Below are 16,927 nucleotides of genomic sequence, written 5' to 3'. Positions count from 1 at the left end.
AACAGGTACTGGTCAGAGGAGAGTGCAGAGAGGGAGAAGGAGAAGGAGTCGGCTGCTGTCGTCCCCACTATAAACACTGGCTCTACTACGACCACCACGTCTACCACCACTACCACTGGCACTGGCACCGAAAGACGCAGGTAAACCAAACACCTACTCAAACATCAATTTCATTAGTTTTTATTAGCTCTTTAAACTTTGTGAATTTTTTTTATCGCAATCACATCTGTCCACCAAATTTATGGTGCTGTTTAAATGTAAGGAGACTTTCAGCATTTCCATAGACTTATTTCATGAAGAAAAGCTACCATCATTTCCATTTCTGTAGGTTTGTGTTCACTCTTAGACTCTGTGCAGACATTCTGGGGAGGGAGTGAGAAAGCAGAGAGCTTGTGCTTGCATGTGTATGTTTGAGTGGGGGTCCAGTGCATGTCCTCCTGTAGCAACGCTGAAATAAGCCACCTGTCACGGTGGGAGTGGGGCCGGGCTGCTTCAGAGCCTGAACTGCTCCAGCGACTTCTCCTTATAAGGAACGTGGGCAGAAGAAGCACATTTTCCTCAAGGCCAAGACCCCATTCTGGGCTGAATGAGTTCATACTTTTGTGTGGCCAATAGAAGCGTGTTTCAGCCTGAGACGAGCGATTACTGTTTTATTTCCCAAATTGTGTTGCCTTTTGGGCATGAAGCTCGCGTACCGGAACGTTTAAACCTAAAGGTTTATCTCATTTTACAAATATAACACACGAGGAGGACATTATTTTAAAAATCCTGGCTTAGAGGGAAAATGACCAAGATTTTTTTTCCCCTCTCTTTCTCATATCTGTTCTTTGTTGCTATATTACAAATATATATCTAGCAGACAGCAGTGATTTTTACAATAGCTGTTTTTAATTTCCCCTGTGAAAGTGAAGCATGGATGTCCTTTACTCCAGCCAAGCTACACTGCAGCTGACTGCTTCCTCAGTTAATATTAACATTTTTAATAAACTACCAGAGAAAAGAAATGTACCATTAGGTAAAAACACAAGCACAGCAATATTGTGGAGGTAAACGGATGTGTAAGGAGGATTAATGGGTTCCAGTCTTGACACTGAACAAGCCCATAGTAAAAAGAGAACCTGCTACTTTAAGTTGATACAAAGTATTAAATTGTCTTTAACACTTCACTCTAGGACTTCCCAGCGCACAGTGACAGTCTTACCTCCATCTTTATATTTAGATTTTGTGATGTGACTGCGTCTTTGAAGGTTAGCAGGATCACATTAACAGGTTGACCTGTGTCACATGCATGATGATTTAGTCCAGTGTAGTCTAAATAAGAGCTGAAAACACGTCAGATGAAAGCAACGCCTGGCTCTTTACATGTAGTTTAACCGCATTTCCATTGCAAGCTTGTTTTAAGGTGGAAATAAAACACTGCTAAAGTCTTGTTTACACCTGTAAATGCCCCATGTATTTGTGTGAGCAGGTGTGTTAATACTTTATCAGCAAATCTGTACATTTGGATTAGGGCTGAACGATTATGGAAAATAATCTAATTGTGATTTTTTTTTTGCCCCAATATTGCGATTGCGATGCGATATGCGATTATTTTTTAAGGTCTTTGTCTTCTGTATTATTAAACAAAGACAAGCAATACATCATATAGTATGGCCAATACTATATTACATTAATTTTAAACTGTTCTTTCCTGGAAGACAGACCTCTGTTATGATGACATGAGGTGATGCATGAATTGATGACTGACATTTTTATTTAACTTCTTCAATCACAACAGTATATTTGAACATACACAATAGTTTATTTTTAGCTTACAAACATCTGAGCATAAAGTGCTGACAAGGAACCCTGGTGTAAACATTAAAATGAAAGTCAGTACAATGTGCAGATTGCAGAAATATACATAAACAAAATCAGTGGCTTTACCACACTCAGTTTTTCGACATCTGTGAACTACTAGACAGTCATTCAATTAAAAAATAATATTAAATAAATAAAACTAATAAATAAAAAATACACACATCTTACTGATCTCTGCAGTCAGTAACATTACACATAAAGTGCAAACATAATAGCAATTGTATAAACACACACACAAACGCCTTTAAAATTTAAAGGCGTGAAATTGGACGGTCTAGCCTTCTGAATCAGAAGGCTAGTTCTGATTAGCGTCACCGCTGTCTCGGTGGAGTTTATTAAACTCGGCCGTCTGCTTCTTGCTATCTAAAATATAACCAGACACTGGCGTAAATTCTCGACTGTCTCATACTTCTGTTTAATAAGTTTTCTGTTTGACGTTTAGTCAGCTGTGTGAAAACCAAGGAGGAACCCACCCGGGGGATTAATAAAGTTTTATTTTATCTAATCTAATAACTTTAATCTCAGCCAAACCGATTTACTCACGAACAAACAAAACACTGAAAAAAGCCCAACAATAACATTTTTAGGTTGTCTAAGTGACTTATATATTACGTTTAACCCGAGCAGCGAAACTCCGCGGTGATCTGAAAATGATGTGCCGGGAGTTGTGCCGTTCTCGGCCGCATCAGTAATCCTCGAGCTCCCGGCTAGCTGTCGAGCTGGTGGGTAGCAGACGCCTCTGAAAACGTCGAAGCACTTTTGCAAATATGGGATATCTTGATAAACCGAGCAGATATTTGATGTTTACACAACTACTTTCTCGCCTGAAAATATGTTAAAAGTTTATTTTGTGACCCAGAAAGATTAGTATGAGTAATTTTAAAACTTAGTAGCGGCCGCCATTGTTGGAAACTGGAGTTTGGCTGGGCCGCGCTATGAATTCTGGGATATGGTAGTAATTTGGACAGCCTTCGGCGCGTCGCTGTGACGTAATCGGTCTACAAATGCGGCCTCAGGAGGATGCAGCCCATGAATTTGGACATGTCCAGAGTATAATCGCAGCCTTTGCGGTTAGAAAATTGCACTTGATCATGTCGCGATATTATCGCAAATGCGATATATCGTTCAGCCCTAATTTGGATGCAATTTCTGCTGATTAGAGAGCCTATTTAGTAACCCCTGTTTCTTTAATGAATGGTAAAGCTCAATATCATGAGGGCAAGTACGAAGCATATTTAAGTAGATTCACAACTTCCCCATTCAGGTGGGGGTTTTTTTTCTTCTTTTTTTCTTCTTTTTTTCTTTTTCTTTTTTTTTTTACTTCCTCTAAATATTTAACCTCTGTGTGTCTGTGTTTGTGTATTTTGCTTGTGTCTCTTTCAGGTCATACTTGACTCCAAAGCGAGATGAGGAGTCGGAGTCTCAGAGGAAAGCTCGCTCCAGACAGGCTCGACAGTCAAGGAGGTCCACCCAGGTTAGTTAAACCACATCACCTTAAATATGCTGAGTCCTCATCTCTTATGTTTGCAAAGGTGTATGTTCCTTTTAATGACCCTTAACCCTGTGAGCCAAAATGTCAGGCTCAACTGTGTTTTTACTGCTCCTTGGCTCTGTATGATGTCAGTAAGAGCAGATATCCTAATATGGCCATCTCAAAAAGCTCTGTTTGTGAACTCAACCCACCTGCTGTTCTAGCCTTGTGCTTACAAGGGCTAGCCAACCAGAAGAAAGTTGGTTTACCAGCAGGGGGAAGGGAGCAAAAATGCAGTGATATAACTGCACTAAGACCCAGTAAATGAGTATAACATGCTGCCTTTAAACCATTCTTTTTATAATGTTATCTGTAGGAAGGGTAAATAAAATGGGAATTTGGTATTCATAGGAACATGTTTAATTTAACCTACAACTAGAGCCTCAACCAAACCACAAAAACATAACTTATGTCTCTAATCTGACCTTTTTTTTTTTTTTTTTTTTAATCCCCATCAGTTTTTGTTCTTAAATGTTGGTCTGAGTCTTCAGTTGTAGGAAACCTGCTTTAACATGATCAGAATAGTCACTACTGCTCAAACGGCTAATAAGCCAAATAAAGGTGGATTCCCACATCAAAACAAACTGTTAACAAATGATGACCTCTGCATGTTCCTGGTTTGTATTGTATTTCTATGGCCACAGACTGTTCAAATAAGACTTGTTATTCTTGTTGAGACAGCCCAGACTTTTATTTTTTGTTTGTGTACACAGGGCAGCTCTTGTACCAAGAGCTCATTTTACAGAATGTGAGCTTTGTCCCTGTTTTAAAAAGAAAACTTTGCTTGGATCAGTCGACCAGTTTTTTGTTTTTTTGAACTAATTAATTACCAATTTTGCAGCATGTATAGAATCTGCAAATATAAGACTTAATTTTTAAAAATCATCCAAGAAAGAAATTTAAAAAAGACTTTCCTTCTTTCAGGGTGTGACTCTGACTGATTTACAAGAGGCTGAGAAAACAATCGGCAGGAGTCGTACCACAAAGACTCGGGAGGAGGAGAAGGAGGAGAAAGAGAAGCAGGACAAGGAAAAGCAAGAGGAGAAGAAGGAGACTGAGACGAAGGACGATGATTACCGATACAAGTACCGCACCTACGATGAGGTACATATTTTAAATGTTTATATTGTTATAATGTATTACTGAAACGACACAATATTTTATAATAATAATTTAAATATTATAGCTAGCCTGACCTCTTCATCTTACCCTCCTCTCTCCCAGCGGTCAAGGCCTTCATCTTCTTCCACCTCCACCATTTCCTCAGTCAGCACTGCCTCCACCCCTTCCTACTCTAGCACCACTTCCTCCAGTTCTAGCTCCCTCAACAGGCCTAACAGTCTGACGGGGATAACCTCCTCCTATAGCCGTTCCTCCAGAGATACAGAAAAGGGTGAGTGTTTTTCATACCCGATACAGGTATTGAGAAGTTTTTTAAGTTGTGGTTGTGTTTGATGAGGAAAAGTCTTCAAATTTAAACTGAATGCACATAAAAGCATGGCTGTATGTGTGTGGCAGCACTACACATGTCTTCAGATCTTAAACAGTCATTGCACTCTGTCAGATTTGAATTGCTCTGTAGTAAACTGGGCAAATGGATGTTTATTAATGTTGCCTCAAGGGGATTGCTAATCCCTCCTGTTTAAAACTGTGCCATCTTTGGTGAGGTGTGCTCTCACATAAAGCCATATAGGCACAGCCCGTACGTGCCTGCCGCTGTAACTCTCCACTGTTTTCACATGGGCCATATGCCAAATGTTGATTTAGGCCATTGACACAGGAGGGGTTTGGGTTGTCTTTTAAATTAAGTACCTCTTCAATTAAACAAACCAATGCATGAAGTGTCCTTGGAAAATTGAAAGCAGCTGAAGGAAACTGTGACAGACTTGTGACCAAGCTTTTCCCCAAAATAGCAGGATGCCTTCTCAACAGAAAGGCCAGAGCTAGCTGATTAAGGACTGAGCTTTCAAAATAAGAGAAGACTGCAAACTTGCAGGGTGGCAGGGTAACAGTTTCACCTCACAGCATTAAAGTCCTTGTTTTGTATGCAGGCTAGGGCATGTTTTCACACACAGATGCACACAGTTCAAAAACATGCATCCGGTTATTTATTTATTTATTTTTTTAAATATGTTTGCAAGAGAAGAGATGAAATCCTCCATGGATGTAATTCTCTAGGTTTCTTTATGTGACACAATCATCATCTGTCCGATAATTGTTGACTTTCTTCTCAATGAAAGCAGAAGCAGACAAGAAGGAGGAGGAAAAGGAGGGAGAGGACAAGTCTCAGCCCCGCTCCATACGGGATCGCAGGCGGCCCCGCGAAAAGAGACGTTCCACTGGGGTGTCCTTCTGGAGTCAGGATGTAAGAGATTTGCACACTGTGCAAAGCTTTCTCTTTAGAGCTCAGTTTTTGAAGTGGTCATCGCACTCTTTGTGAAGTGCACGTTTCTTTGATCATTTGGATGGCCCAAAGCAGCACCTAACCTTCATATCTTTTTAAATTCCAGGGTGATGAAAATGACCCCGATCAACAGTCGGACTCGGAGGAGGGCAACGCCAAGGGAGAGCCACAGGTAACTCGGGTCATAGGAGAGAAAGTAGATTAAACTGACTAAAGGAGAAGCCCTCCAGCCTCCATCCCTCTTCTCCTTGTATCCCGTGACGTCTATTTCATCTTTTGCATTTATTTACTATTCTGGTCCTTCCTCGCCTCATCTCATGTAGTTAAGGCCAAGGAAGTGGACTAGTCTTTGATATTCATTACTCTGTGCTGTACAGCTATGATTTCCTCTCCTACCGCTTATCTTTTCTTTTTCTTTTTTTGGACTCCTGCCTTTGAATTTCTTATTGTCCTCCCCCTTTCCACCTTCCGGTGATTGTCTGGTGTATGAGGGTGACCTTGCAAACCAAAGGCTCACTCGGCAACAGATCAGTGGGCTTTTAAAACATGTAGAAGCACAAAAGGAAGGAAATGCAGGTCTTTTATAGGCAGAACACACACTTAAATGACATGCTGAGGTTTCCCAAGTTTAAATTTGAGCCCCCCCCCCCCCCCCCCCCCCCCCTCCACAAATGAAGTCAGAATTTCAGCTTAAAACGAACAAGAAATAACATGTAAGAATTTTCCTAAAGGCTTCTGGTGACATAAACATAAAAAAGCAGTGGAATCCAGTGCATTCATACTGTCTTTAGAAGCCACAGAGAGGGCAGCTTTGTGAAAATATTGTTGGCTGGGTGCACTTCCTGTTTGGATGGGAGTGTCTTTTGAAGCATAATGGAGAACACACAGTTTTCCTTTGAGTACAGAGATCCTGGGGATGAGAGAGAGAGACAACAGCTATTTACCATCACTTCCTGTAGGACAGTAAACAGGGTGGACCAAATCGGAAAGGAGCCCTTATCCAGAAATGTACAGGAAAAACTCTTTCATTCCAGCTCGTCTCTCTTGATTACAGGCATAAAAATGTATTTTTGAGCTGAGTTTGCAAATATTTTTTAAGTTTAAGCTCATCTAAGGTCATCCTGATAAATGTTGGTACTGAAACAAAATGCTTGGTTGATTCCTAATCAGTAGATAAGACGCTAAAGACATCATTTTAAAAACAAAAAACAGCCAATTTGATTCCAGAGTCTGTCTTCAAAGTTAAGTACCTCTTCAATTAAACAAACCAATGCATGAAGTGTCCTTGGAAAATTGAAAGCAGCTGAAGGAAACTGTGACAGACTTGTGACCAAGCTTTTCCCCAAAATAGCAGGATGCCTTCTCAACAGAAAGGCCAGAGCTAGCTGAGCTAGCTGCAAAGTCTTTCTCCAGTTGCTCCTTGAATAATGTTGAGCTAGCTCTACAGCTTTTATCTCACACCACCACCAGAAGCACTCTCAGGAAAACCCAGAGTGTAGCATTGTTGTGTCACCACACTCTCTCTGCCTCCAGAAGGAGACTGCAATTTTTAAAATAGCTGGAAGACCAACCCCTCAACCTGACCTTCCCATCTGATGTCTGGCTCCATTCTCATGGCTGTGGCACTACACAAGCACAGCAGACCTAGAGGCACAGTGCAGGCACCTCAAGGCTGTAGCTGGCCTGTCAGCTGTTAGTTGTTACTGTGTCTGTATGTGCATGCAGAGCAGCTGGGAGTGAAAGTCGGGTGCTGTAGTCTAAATAACTGGTTCCATCCTACTGTTTAGTGTTTTCGTTTTTCTTTTTCTTCTTTTCTTTTGAAACCCTCTATCAGAGTTGAATCTTCTAGTATTTTAGCATTTTTTCCAAGTGTAGCGACTGAAAACATCAAATGGCAGAATAAACTGCTTTCTAACTTTTTGTTTTGTTTTTCTTTCTTACAGAGTGACCGATTGTTCAGGTAGGTTTTCCCCTCCAACATGTTATGTTCCTTTTTTGTGTTTGTGTGTTTGTTTTAAACAAATGCCTGTCATTACTGTTGCAGGAATGAGAGCACTTCATCCTTGGAGCGTAATGACACTCTTTTTACCCGTAGCTACGGTGAAAGTCGAAGGCCGTATTCTAGCCGACTGGATAAAGATGACGCCACTGACTACAAGAAGGTATTTATTTTCAAAAGAACTCAAACTCGTAAACAAAGTATTGTACAAAAGTCTTGAGACATCCTTCATTTCTTTACATTTTGCTTCCAAGGAGTGAGGCCTAATAGTAATAATAATAATCTTAAGACTTTAGCACAGTACTGTTAAATAAATAATAAAAAATATCTATAGCACCTTTCTAGACAGAATCACAAAGTGCTGCACATGAGATGACAAATACTAAAAAAAGTAAAACGGACAATATAAAACAGGCAAAAAATTAACCAAAAACAGTTTTAAAAAGGTGAGTTTTGAGTTGTTTTTTTAAAAACAACTACAGAGTCCAGGGTTCTTAATTTATGAGGGAGAGCGTTCCAGAGTCTCGGGGCCACAGTGGCAAAAGCTCTTTCACCCTTAGTTCTCAGTCTGTTTTATAGCAAGTAAGCCCTGATCAGATAACCTCAGGGACCTGCTAGGGGCATAGGGCTGTAGTAGATCAGAGATGTAGGATGGTGCCGGTCTATGCAAGGCTTTGGATGTCAAGACCAGGATCTTAAAATGTACTCTAAATTCAACAGGAAGCCAGTGTACTGAATACTTGGCGCATTTTGTCAACAGCCTAGCTGCAGCATTTTGCACAACCTGCAGACGATCCAGAGAACCTTTGCTTAGACACATAAACAACGAGTTACAATAGTCCAAACATGAGGAAATAAATGCATGTATAGCAATCTCCAGTTCACAGCGAGATAAAATGGGGCTTAACTTAGCCACATTTCTTAAATTATAAAAACAAGACAGAACCAGAGATTTCACATGCCCATCCAATGTAAGACTTGAGTCAAAAGTGATACCTAAATTCCCGATAGAGGATTTAAGATACACTGAGAGAGGACCAAGGCTTTCACTATCTGGGATAAAAATATGTCCGGAGTGCATATGCGGACTTCAGTTTTACCAATGTTCCAACATTTGATGGAATCTAAGCAGTCATTCAGAAGCTAAAGCTTAGATAAATCCTGGGGTTTAAAAGAGATGTACAACGGAATATCATCAGCATAACGGTGATAAGGAATGTCCTCAAAAGAGCCCATTATATGCTGGGAAGAAGATGTATTAAGAACAATAAAGGCCCCAAAACCGAACCCTGAGGGACACCACAAGTGAGGGAGGTTGAGGATGACCTAAAATCGGAGACCACCACAGAAAAATATCGGTGATGTAGATATGAGGAGAATCACTCTAAGGCAGTTCCAGATACACCAACCCAGTGTTTAAGCCTTTCAAGGAGGATGTGGTGGTCAACAGTGTCAAAAATTTGTAATTGCCTAAACCGGCAGATGGTAGAGTAATAAAACCTTGCCTCAAGCCCAAATTTATTCTAATTAAAAGTAAAATGAATTATGTAAAAATGCATTTTAGTTAACTGACTAAACAAGGATAAAAATAAATGTAACACAGGTTTTTGCTTTGGAAACACAAAGGAATATTTTTAACACAGTGAGCTTTAGCAGGGTCTTTGTGCATATTTGAGTCTGGGATGTCTGCGCGTCTCTGAGGTTTGGTTTTGTAAACAAAAACTTTTTTTAAAAGCTTAAAACTAAACAGAAAAACAAGCTAAAAATGCAAACCAAAGCTTATGTATGTGCCCCATTTCTCAGTGGGTAGGCCAGTCTCAACAAATCTTTGATTATAAATAGTTTGACTGCTGCACTTTCTGACTGTTGGATCTGATTGGTCCTCTCTTCAGCTCTACGAGCAAACATTAGCTGACAACGAGAAGTTGAAGGCTCAGTTACGTGACACAGACCTGGAGCTGGCAGACTTGAAGTTACAACTAGAGAAGGCCACACAGGTATAGAGAAGCACTGGCTAAACATCCTGATGGGATTGTAAAGGTTTCTGACACAGTTTTGTTTCCCATTGCAGAGGCAGGAACGCTACGCTGACCGATCACAGCTTGAGATGGAGAAAAGGGTAATGAGCTAGTGTAATAACCCACTTCTGTTGCAAATGTCCCTTTTTTTATTTTATTTTAAATTAACACATTTACTAAAAACATGTATAACTTGTGTGTCTCAGACTAAATATAGTTTATTTCAGTTACTTTGGTTAAACATCCCAGTAACACTGCCCCAATGGGTTTATGTCTGAAGGTAACAAGCAGGCCCCAATATCATCTGGGTGGTGGTATGATCTTACCCTGAGTTTTTGTGTTAGTCTCCTCTTTGCTGCTGGCTGTCGTCTCTCACGTAGCTGAGGGTCAAAGGGAAGCCCGCCCTCCTTCCACGCCACCCAGAACACTGCAACCTTCTTTATTCACCTGTTTATTGAACCTCAGAGGCAGCGTGTGGTCACCACTTCTCAAGACTGCTTATTTTTGTTTTTCCAGTGTGTGAAAGTGTGTGAAATTACCTCAGTTTCTGTAGAAAGTTGAATAATTGCAGGCTGTTAAATTGCTGTTATATAAAAACGTGTGCATGTGTGTTTTCACCCTTTCTGTAATGGCTTTGGCATCTTCAGCTGCAGCTCCTGTAGCCACATCATCCATTATTTTTAAGCCCATGCTTTAATCTAAGCAACATTTTGTCATCATACAAGTCATTCTTTCCTTGTCGCCTTTTACATTATAGGATTGTCTTTTGGGTTTAAAGACATTTGACATCCTTGCCCATGAATCATTTCATTAGCTATAACCATCAAACACAACCTCTAAACATCTTCATCCCTGTTTCTCGACTCATTCCAGTCTTTAGACGGCTTTAAATTAATTGAATGTATAAGTTTGAACTGGCTGCCGCTTGCAGATGCCTCACTAGATAAGCTTGTGTTCAAGCGTGCCCTGTCACCACTACATCCCGACCATCTCCTACACCTCTCCTTCCATGCCTGCACTGGAGTGTTTATTTTGTGTCGTGGTTCAGATTTAATCTGCTTTCCTCCACCCAACAGGAAAGAAGAGCTCTAGAAAGGAAGATTTCTGAGATGGAGGAGGAACTTAAGGTACCCAGCACACACATACTGAATTAAAAAATTGTAAATGGCATATTATATACCTAATCAGATAATTTTGACAGACAGTAACACTGCTACACTTGCCGCTCAGAGTATTTGGGTCCAGGTACCCCTCACACAGGGGAGGTAATCTTACTCTTTTAACTAGTTTAGACTTAGCATCACTTGACAAGTAGCTAAACATTACCAAATGTGTCAGAGGACTCTTTGGTGAAGCCTTTGAGAACCACTGTAAGCTAATAGAAGTCATGAATCGAAATTGACAATTCTTTCTTGAATATATGGCAGGTAATTTAAAAAAAAAAAAAAAAAAGTAACTTGGAGTCACCAGCTTTATCATATATAGGGATGATAAATGATGACAGACTTTGAAATAGGATACTTATTTTTTATTTTTGCATAAGATTTTTTTTTTGTATCCCTGGAAATAAAACAGGGAAAATATCAAAGTCAAACTAGACTGTTAGCTGTTACTTTAAACATTAGTCGCAGTGCATCCCTCTTTGTGTAGCTTCTTAGTCTCGCTCATACTAAAACACTTCACTCTTGGCATATTAAATGAATAATTAAAAATATATATTAATCTTAGGCACAGTTGTGTTTAGGTTTTTATATTTGGACCGGCACAGTTAACCACCTCTGTCTCCATTTGTACACCTGCTAATCTCACCTTCTGCTCTTCAGGGCACATCTGAGGTCAGCTGCTGTAATATTTGTCCACTGTTAACATTTAAGGATGATTAATTAAGTATTTCTTTTTGGGAAAATGTTTTTTAGCTAAGAAAAGAGGAAATCTATTAAACCGTAGCAAGCATGTGTTCTCCATCACTGTGATAACAAAGTGTTTATTTTTAGGGCTTAGCCAGCTGGCCGATCTTATCAGTGTCACTTTTCCATTCTGTCGACAAGCATCAAGCTGAACCTCTTAATCATTCCTTCAATTTCCAAAATCTGTCCCCATTTTCTAACAGTCTTCCTTTTCTGTTTTCCCCCTTTGTCCTTCTCTCGGCCCCTCTTCTCTATTAATTTATATTGTCCTGTCTTTCATTAATCCTTTCTCTCTTGATTTCTGTCTCCTCAAACATGTTTCCTCTCCTGCCACTCTCGCCCCGTCCCTCCTCCTCTTTCTTTGTTCTTTCTGTGTTGTGTTTGGTTTTTTCTTTTCTTTTTTCCCTCCTGCAGAACCTCCCCCAGGTAAAGCAGGTTCAGGCCCTACGCCAGGTTAAGGAGCGGCTGCAGGCTGAGAACCGGGCCCTGGCCCGTGTGGTGGCAAAGCTCTCGCAGTCGGCCTGCAGCCAGCTGCCCACCGTCGACCTCTAAGCCACGTCCGTCTGTCCACCACCATCTCCTGCTTCTTCTTCTCTCTTTTTCCTCTTCTGCTTCTTCTTCTCCTCCTTGTCCCCTCCCCCCTTGCAACCCCATTCTTCTCATGCTCCATTCGTGCTCTGCCCCGCACCCATAGACAGGCAGGTGTCCAGCCGTTCAGCAATCACTGGTTTTGAAAAACAACCCTTTCTGCCCCCCTCTGCCTCCCCAGAGCTTTTTGTTTTCAGAGTGGGGAGGGTGTCTTTCTTTGGTTTTCACAGCAGGACACTATCCTTTTGCAGTACACGCCTGTCAGGTGGTTTCCACACCTCTAAAACGCATTAAAACATTATCCTAAATATTTCAAATAACATCTGAATGATAACGGAATAAAGCAAAGCTCAGGTAAGTGTTTGCGGGTTGACAGGTCTGACTGTACTGTGAAGGAAAGTGTCCTCTTTGAAATTTCTACTTGTGGTAATTACTTCAGGGGGAGCTCAGTAGTTCTGTTTGGCTTGTTTTGTCTTCTTTGCATGAAGTGGCTTCCTATGGCATCAACTCTTTGGACCCAAACCTTCAGAGACCAAACCCACCTTATCCTCCCCTCCTTTTCTGTTGAGTTTACCAAATGACATCAACAAATATTTAAGATTAATGCATACACGTATGGTTTTACCTTGGACTTGTACACAATATAGTGTGTTCAGTGTCATGAGTTAAACAAGCAGTCAGTCCTTATATGAAATCAAGCAGGTCTCTGGGGCAGTCTCCTCTAAACACTGTAGAACATGTCTTACGCCCTTGTACGAATATTTTTAAGTCATTTATTTAATAAGCTAATCATATTGAAAGCATGCTGCTGTCCAAATAGGAACTTTTCAAGTCTTTATTGTGCTTTTATGGGAGATATTTAAACTTTACATCTGACAGCCAGTTCCAGGATTTTATAAATTATGGGGCAAGAGAAAGTCTGGCTTACTTACTACAGCTCATTCAGCTCTGTGATCACAAAGTTTTGCATCTCTGCCTGTTGCAAATTTAAAACTTTACCTGATTTAAATTTGGCACATCCTCCTCTTCAGGGTCATCTCGTTGTGCAGCCCTGCACCGCTTGTGGAGCAGCTGCTTTTTAGATCGCTCTCTAAAAATCTCATTCTGACCACTTGCGTGTGTGTGTTCGTGGCAATGTGGAAGTTGCATTGCATTTTGAAGAAGAGTTAAAAAAAAAAGAGCCAGGCCACCAAGCTGAGTGAGCGGTGTTGGAAGATTAGCACGCGATGACACGTTCCACAGTTCAGGCTGTTTGCCAGCATGCTACAGTAGAGCTGGGCGATATGAGATTTTTTCATATCACGATATGTTTTTTCATTTCAGGCGATAACGATATCTATCACGATATAAGCCAAATAACTATATTTGTAAGATTTAAATGTGCCGTTGCTCACAAGTAAAATGTGAAATAATCAGCAGCTTGTTTTTATTTAAATATTTATTTCCCATAATAAGTTCAACAGGGTAGATGTACTTAAGGAACATGAGACTTTTTCAGATAGATAAAGGCAAATATTGCAAACTACACAAGGCAGCCGCTAAAGCGTTTAAGTTTCAAAATAGAACAAACAAAACAGACTAAATTGTCAATTCCACTTAGAAACAAAATATTAATTCTAAAAATAAATCTTAGTTTGTTTTACAGAAGAACAGACAAAACTGACTAACTTTTGTCAATATCAAATAAACTGAGAACTAAAAGGAAATTCTCAATCTCTCCTTGTTGTATAGCTGAGCTTTTCAAACAGTTTTAACAGTTACTTTAGTCTGACAAAAGCCGAATGACGAATTAGCGCTTCCAGTCAGAGACTGAGGCTACGTCCACACGTACACGGGTATTTTTGAAAACGGAAATTTTCCGTTTTCGTTTTAAAAATAATCCCGTCCACACATAAAGGCAGAAATGAAGGAAAACGCTGCTATGAACATGCCAAAGCAGCAGGTGGCGCTAGATTCCTAACCGTGCAGAAATGTTGGCCAATCAGAAGTCTAGAAGCCTCGGTGGGAAAAAGTAAACAAAGCTGGGGCACAGAAGCAGAACCGAGTCGTATGTGTGGAGGGACAGTAACTGTGTGTATATGTAAGCATTTAAACACTGCAGAGAGTAGAATTAACAGTAACAGTATTGTAGAAATTCATTTCACCGAAACAATAACGTGGCGCACAGTGTGACGCATGCTCCAGTTTATTGTATTTCCAGACTTGCTTTCGGCACAATTTACAGTGCACGCTACTCTGTTTTTTGTCAGACTTGAAATAGCCGAAATACCTTCACACTACGGAACTTCTATGGCTCTTCCGTTCGACAATCTCTCCGGCATTGGAACCATCATCTGTTTTCTCTTCGGTCACGCTCGGTTGATTTTTCTAGTCGGCACACTCATTTCCTCCATTACGCGCTGGCTCCATTACCCGCTGGCTGCTTCCCAAACAAACACACGTGTGGCTTGGCACTTGTGCTGTACGTAACAAGTCACGCGACGTGACGCTGCGGCTGTGATTGGTTCGGCTCTGCGCTACTTAATTTGGATTGGATGACCTTTTTTTTTTTTTTTTTTTTTTTTTTTTGAGGACAAGAGCGGCGAAGTCTATCGCGATAGCTTAATTTCTCTATCAGTAAAAGTTATATCGCGATACATATCGTTATCGTTCTATCGCCCAGCTCTATGCTACAGTTAGAACCCATATTAAAAGTTAGACAGTGTCACAAAGAAGTAGCATCTTCAGTCGATGCAAGAAGCCCCAGCAGCTTTAACTGCCAGTGATGATCCTCTCTGTGAAAGTTTGAGACAGAAATCAGTGTTTTCTGCACAACTTTGGGGTAAAAATCTCAATAAAATCTGAGGCGTACGTTGTCAGAACAGGATCTTCATGAAGCGGTCTTAAACTGGCTGCCGTGCTGGAGATGAGGCAGAGGTGCACAAGTAGACAGCTTTGAAGGCGAGATCAGCTGGAATCTGTGCGTTTAAAGAGTGTTTTTCGACTCGCGTGTTCTTAATGCAGCCGTTCACACAGACTGCAATTTTTAAACAGATCTGACCAATCAGATCACTGCATTTGGCAACAAGTCTGCATGATTCTGAGCTAGGGAATAATTTTCTGCAGACGATGAGCATGTGTATAATGGCCTTAAGTCAGGAACATTAACGTTAAACATTTTAACAGATTTGCACTTGATCAGATGTGACTTTTTTCCCCTCTGCTGTGTGTATTTTTGAGGCTGCCTGCAGCAGCCACTTAGATTCTGCATGGCTTTCCCAGAATCTTTGGCCTGTTGTGTGCCCGCTTTTACTTTTGACTTGGAACAAAGATGTTGGGTTTTGTTTTTACCTCTTTAATCAAAGTCGGACAGCCAAAAGTTAGATGCTGTGTGTGACTCCTGAGATTGCTTTACACAGTCTGCAGTTAACAGTTTGTTTAAAAAAAAAAAAAAAAAAAAAGCGCCGTGGCTGGTTTTTAACCTGTTTACGTGGCGAGACTTGTCTAAGCCTTCTCTCTCTCTCTCTCTCTCTCGCTCTCTCTCTCACTCTCTCGCTCCTGTTTCCCTTTATCACCTTTCAGATGCTCCCAGACTTGAAAGCAGACAACCAGAGACTAAAGGACGAGAACGGAGCGCTCATTCGAGTCATTAGCAAGCTTTCCAAGTAGAACAGACCCCACCCGCCCCATCTTCTGCACCCCCCTAGTCCCCCATGGCAGTGACTAATGGAATTGCACATTTAGATATTAATTGCAACAGACATCGGAGGCAAGACTCCCTTTTTTTTTTTTTTTTTTTTGGGTTTTTTTCCCCTCTCCCATTGTTTTTCTCCTGACTCTTAATCGCCCTTTTGCTCCTTCACCACTGCAGCATCCACCCATCATGTTCATCCATCCCTCCCCTCCCCATGCACCTCCTCGAATTGAACCCACTAGATTGTGTGGCTGCTGTCCTGATAGAACCACTGAGTTTACAGAGCAAAAGGAAGGTGTGTGTGTGTGCGCGCGTGTGTGAGATCAGCATGTAAAAGCATTGTGGGCGGGGAAGCCTGAAAACTATTTAACCAGTAAGCCTTAGTTGTACATAAAGAGAAAAAGAAACACACTTGCATCGGTCTCTTCTGTCTCGCTCCTCCGCCCACTCCGGGCTATCTCTGAAGAACAGATATTATCCACCACCTGATTTTATTTGTGCCACAATCTCTTATTTGATGTAACATTTCTTCCCGTGTACGTGTTGTGTGCTGTGCAGTCCCTCCACTTCCCCTTGAAACCCTCAAAGTGCCACTTCTGCCTAATATCAGCTCCTTGTGGCCCCATCATTTTTTTTTCTTTATTTACCACCCCCCTTCTCCCCTTTCCACCCACAGATCACTAATGCACACACAGTTCTCCCACCCCCTCCAAAAAATTTTTTTTTCTTTTCTTTTTTTGTACCTCTGCGTGTCTTCCTCCAAGAGGGAAATTTTGGATTCTCGCTTTAGCGACATGAGGCGGACCTGGTGGAATTTAAGCTTTCACTGTATGTGCAATATGCATTTTTTTTCATTTTCTTTTTTTAAATGCTTTAATGATGACGAGTCCATCACAAGTAGGATTTTTCACTCTTCCACCACTCCCATCGCTCACCTTCTCCCCCTC

The 16,927-nt window shown here is 41.0% G+C and overlaps 1 protein-coding gene across 14 annotated transcripts in view; it reads left to right on the top strand.

Moving 5' to 3' along the window:
• The window catches only part of ppp1r12a (protein phosphatase 1, regulatory subunit 12A), a 63,358-nt gene extending 46,431 nt beyond the window's left edge, over positions 1 to 16,927 (top strand). For 7 of the 14 annotated variants that reach the window (XM_085376571.1, XM_085376573.1, XM_085376581.1 and 4 more), the window contains 13 exons: positions 6 to 140; positions 3,244 to 3,334; positions 4,316 to 4,495; positions 4,616 to 4,784; positions 5,632 to 5,756; positions 5,902 to 5,967; positions 7,739 to 7,755; positions 7,840 to 7,957; positions 9,687 to 9,791; positions 9,866 to 9,913; positions 10,889 to 10,939; positions 12,134 to 12,417; positions 15,869 to 15,929. In XM_085376571.1, the coding sequence (XP_085232697.1) occupies positions 6 to 140; positions 3,244 to 3,334; positions 4,316 to 4,495; positions 4,616 to 4,784; positions 5,632 to 5,756; positions 5,902 to 5,967; positions 7,739 to 7,755; positions 7,840 to 7,957; positions 9,687 to 9,791; positions 9,866 to 9,913; positions 10,889 to 10,939; positions 12,134 to 12,271 (1,243 nt within the window). In that variant the 3' untranslated portion in view covers positions 12,272 to 12,417; positions 15,869 to 15,929. Of the gene's footprint in view, positions 1 to 5; positions 141 to 3,243; positions 3,335 to 4,315; positions 4,496 to 4,615; positions 4,785 to 5,631; positions 5,757 to 5,901; positions 5,968 to 7,738; positions 7,756 to 7,839; positions 7,958 to 9,686; positions 9,792 to 9,865; positions 9,914 to 10,888; positions 10,940 to 12,133; positions 12,604 to 15,868 lie in introns of those variants that run through there. The other 7 variants (XM_085376572.1, XM_085376570.1, XM_085376577.1 and 4 more) reach the window with 5 other exon arrangements.

The sequence above is a fragment of the Diplotaxodon limnothrissa genome, linkage group LG17 (genome assembly GCF_057381915.1).
Source record: "Diplotaxodon limnothrissa isolate DT_005_m linkage group LG17, D_limnothrissa_male_GT1.1, whole genome shotgun sequence".
NCBI lineage: Eukaryota > Metazoa > Chordata > Actinopteri > Cichliformes > Cichlidae > Diplotaxodon > Diplotaxodon limnothrissa.
Note: the sequence above shows the minus strand (reverse complement) of the source record. Positions and strands in the feature narration are given on the sequence as shown.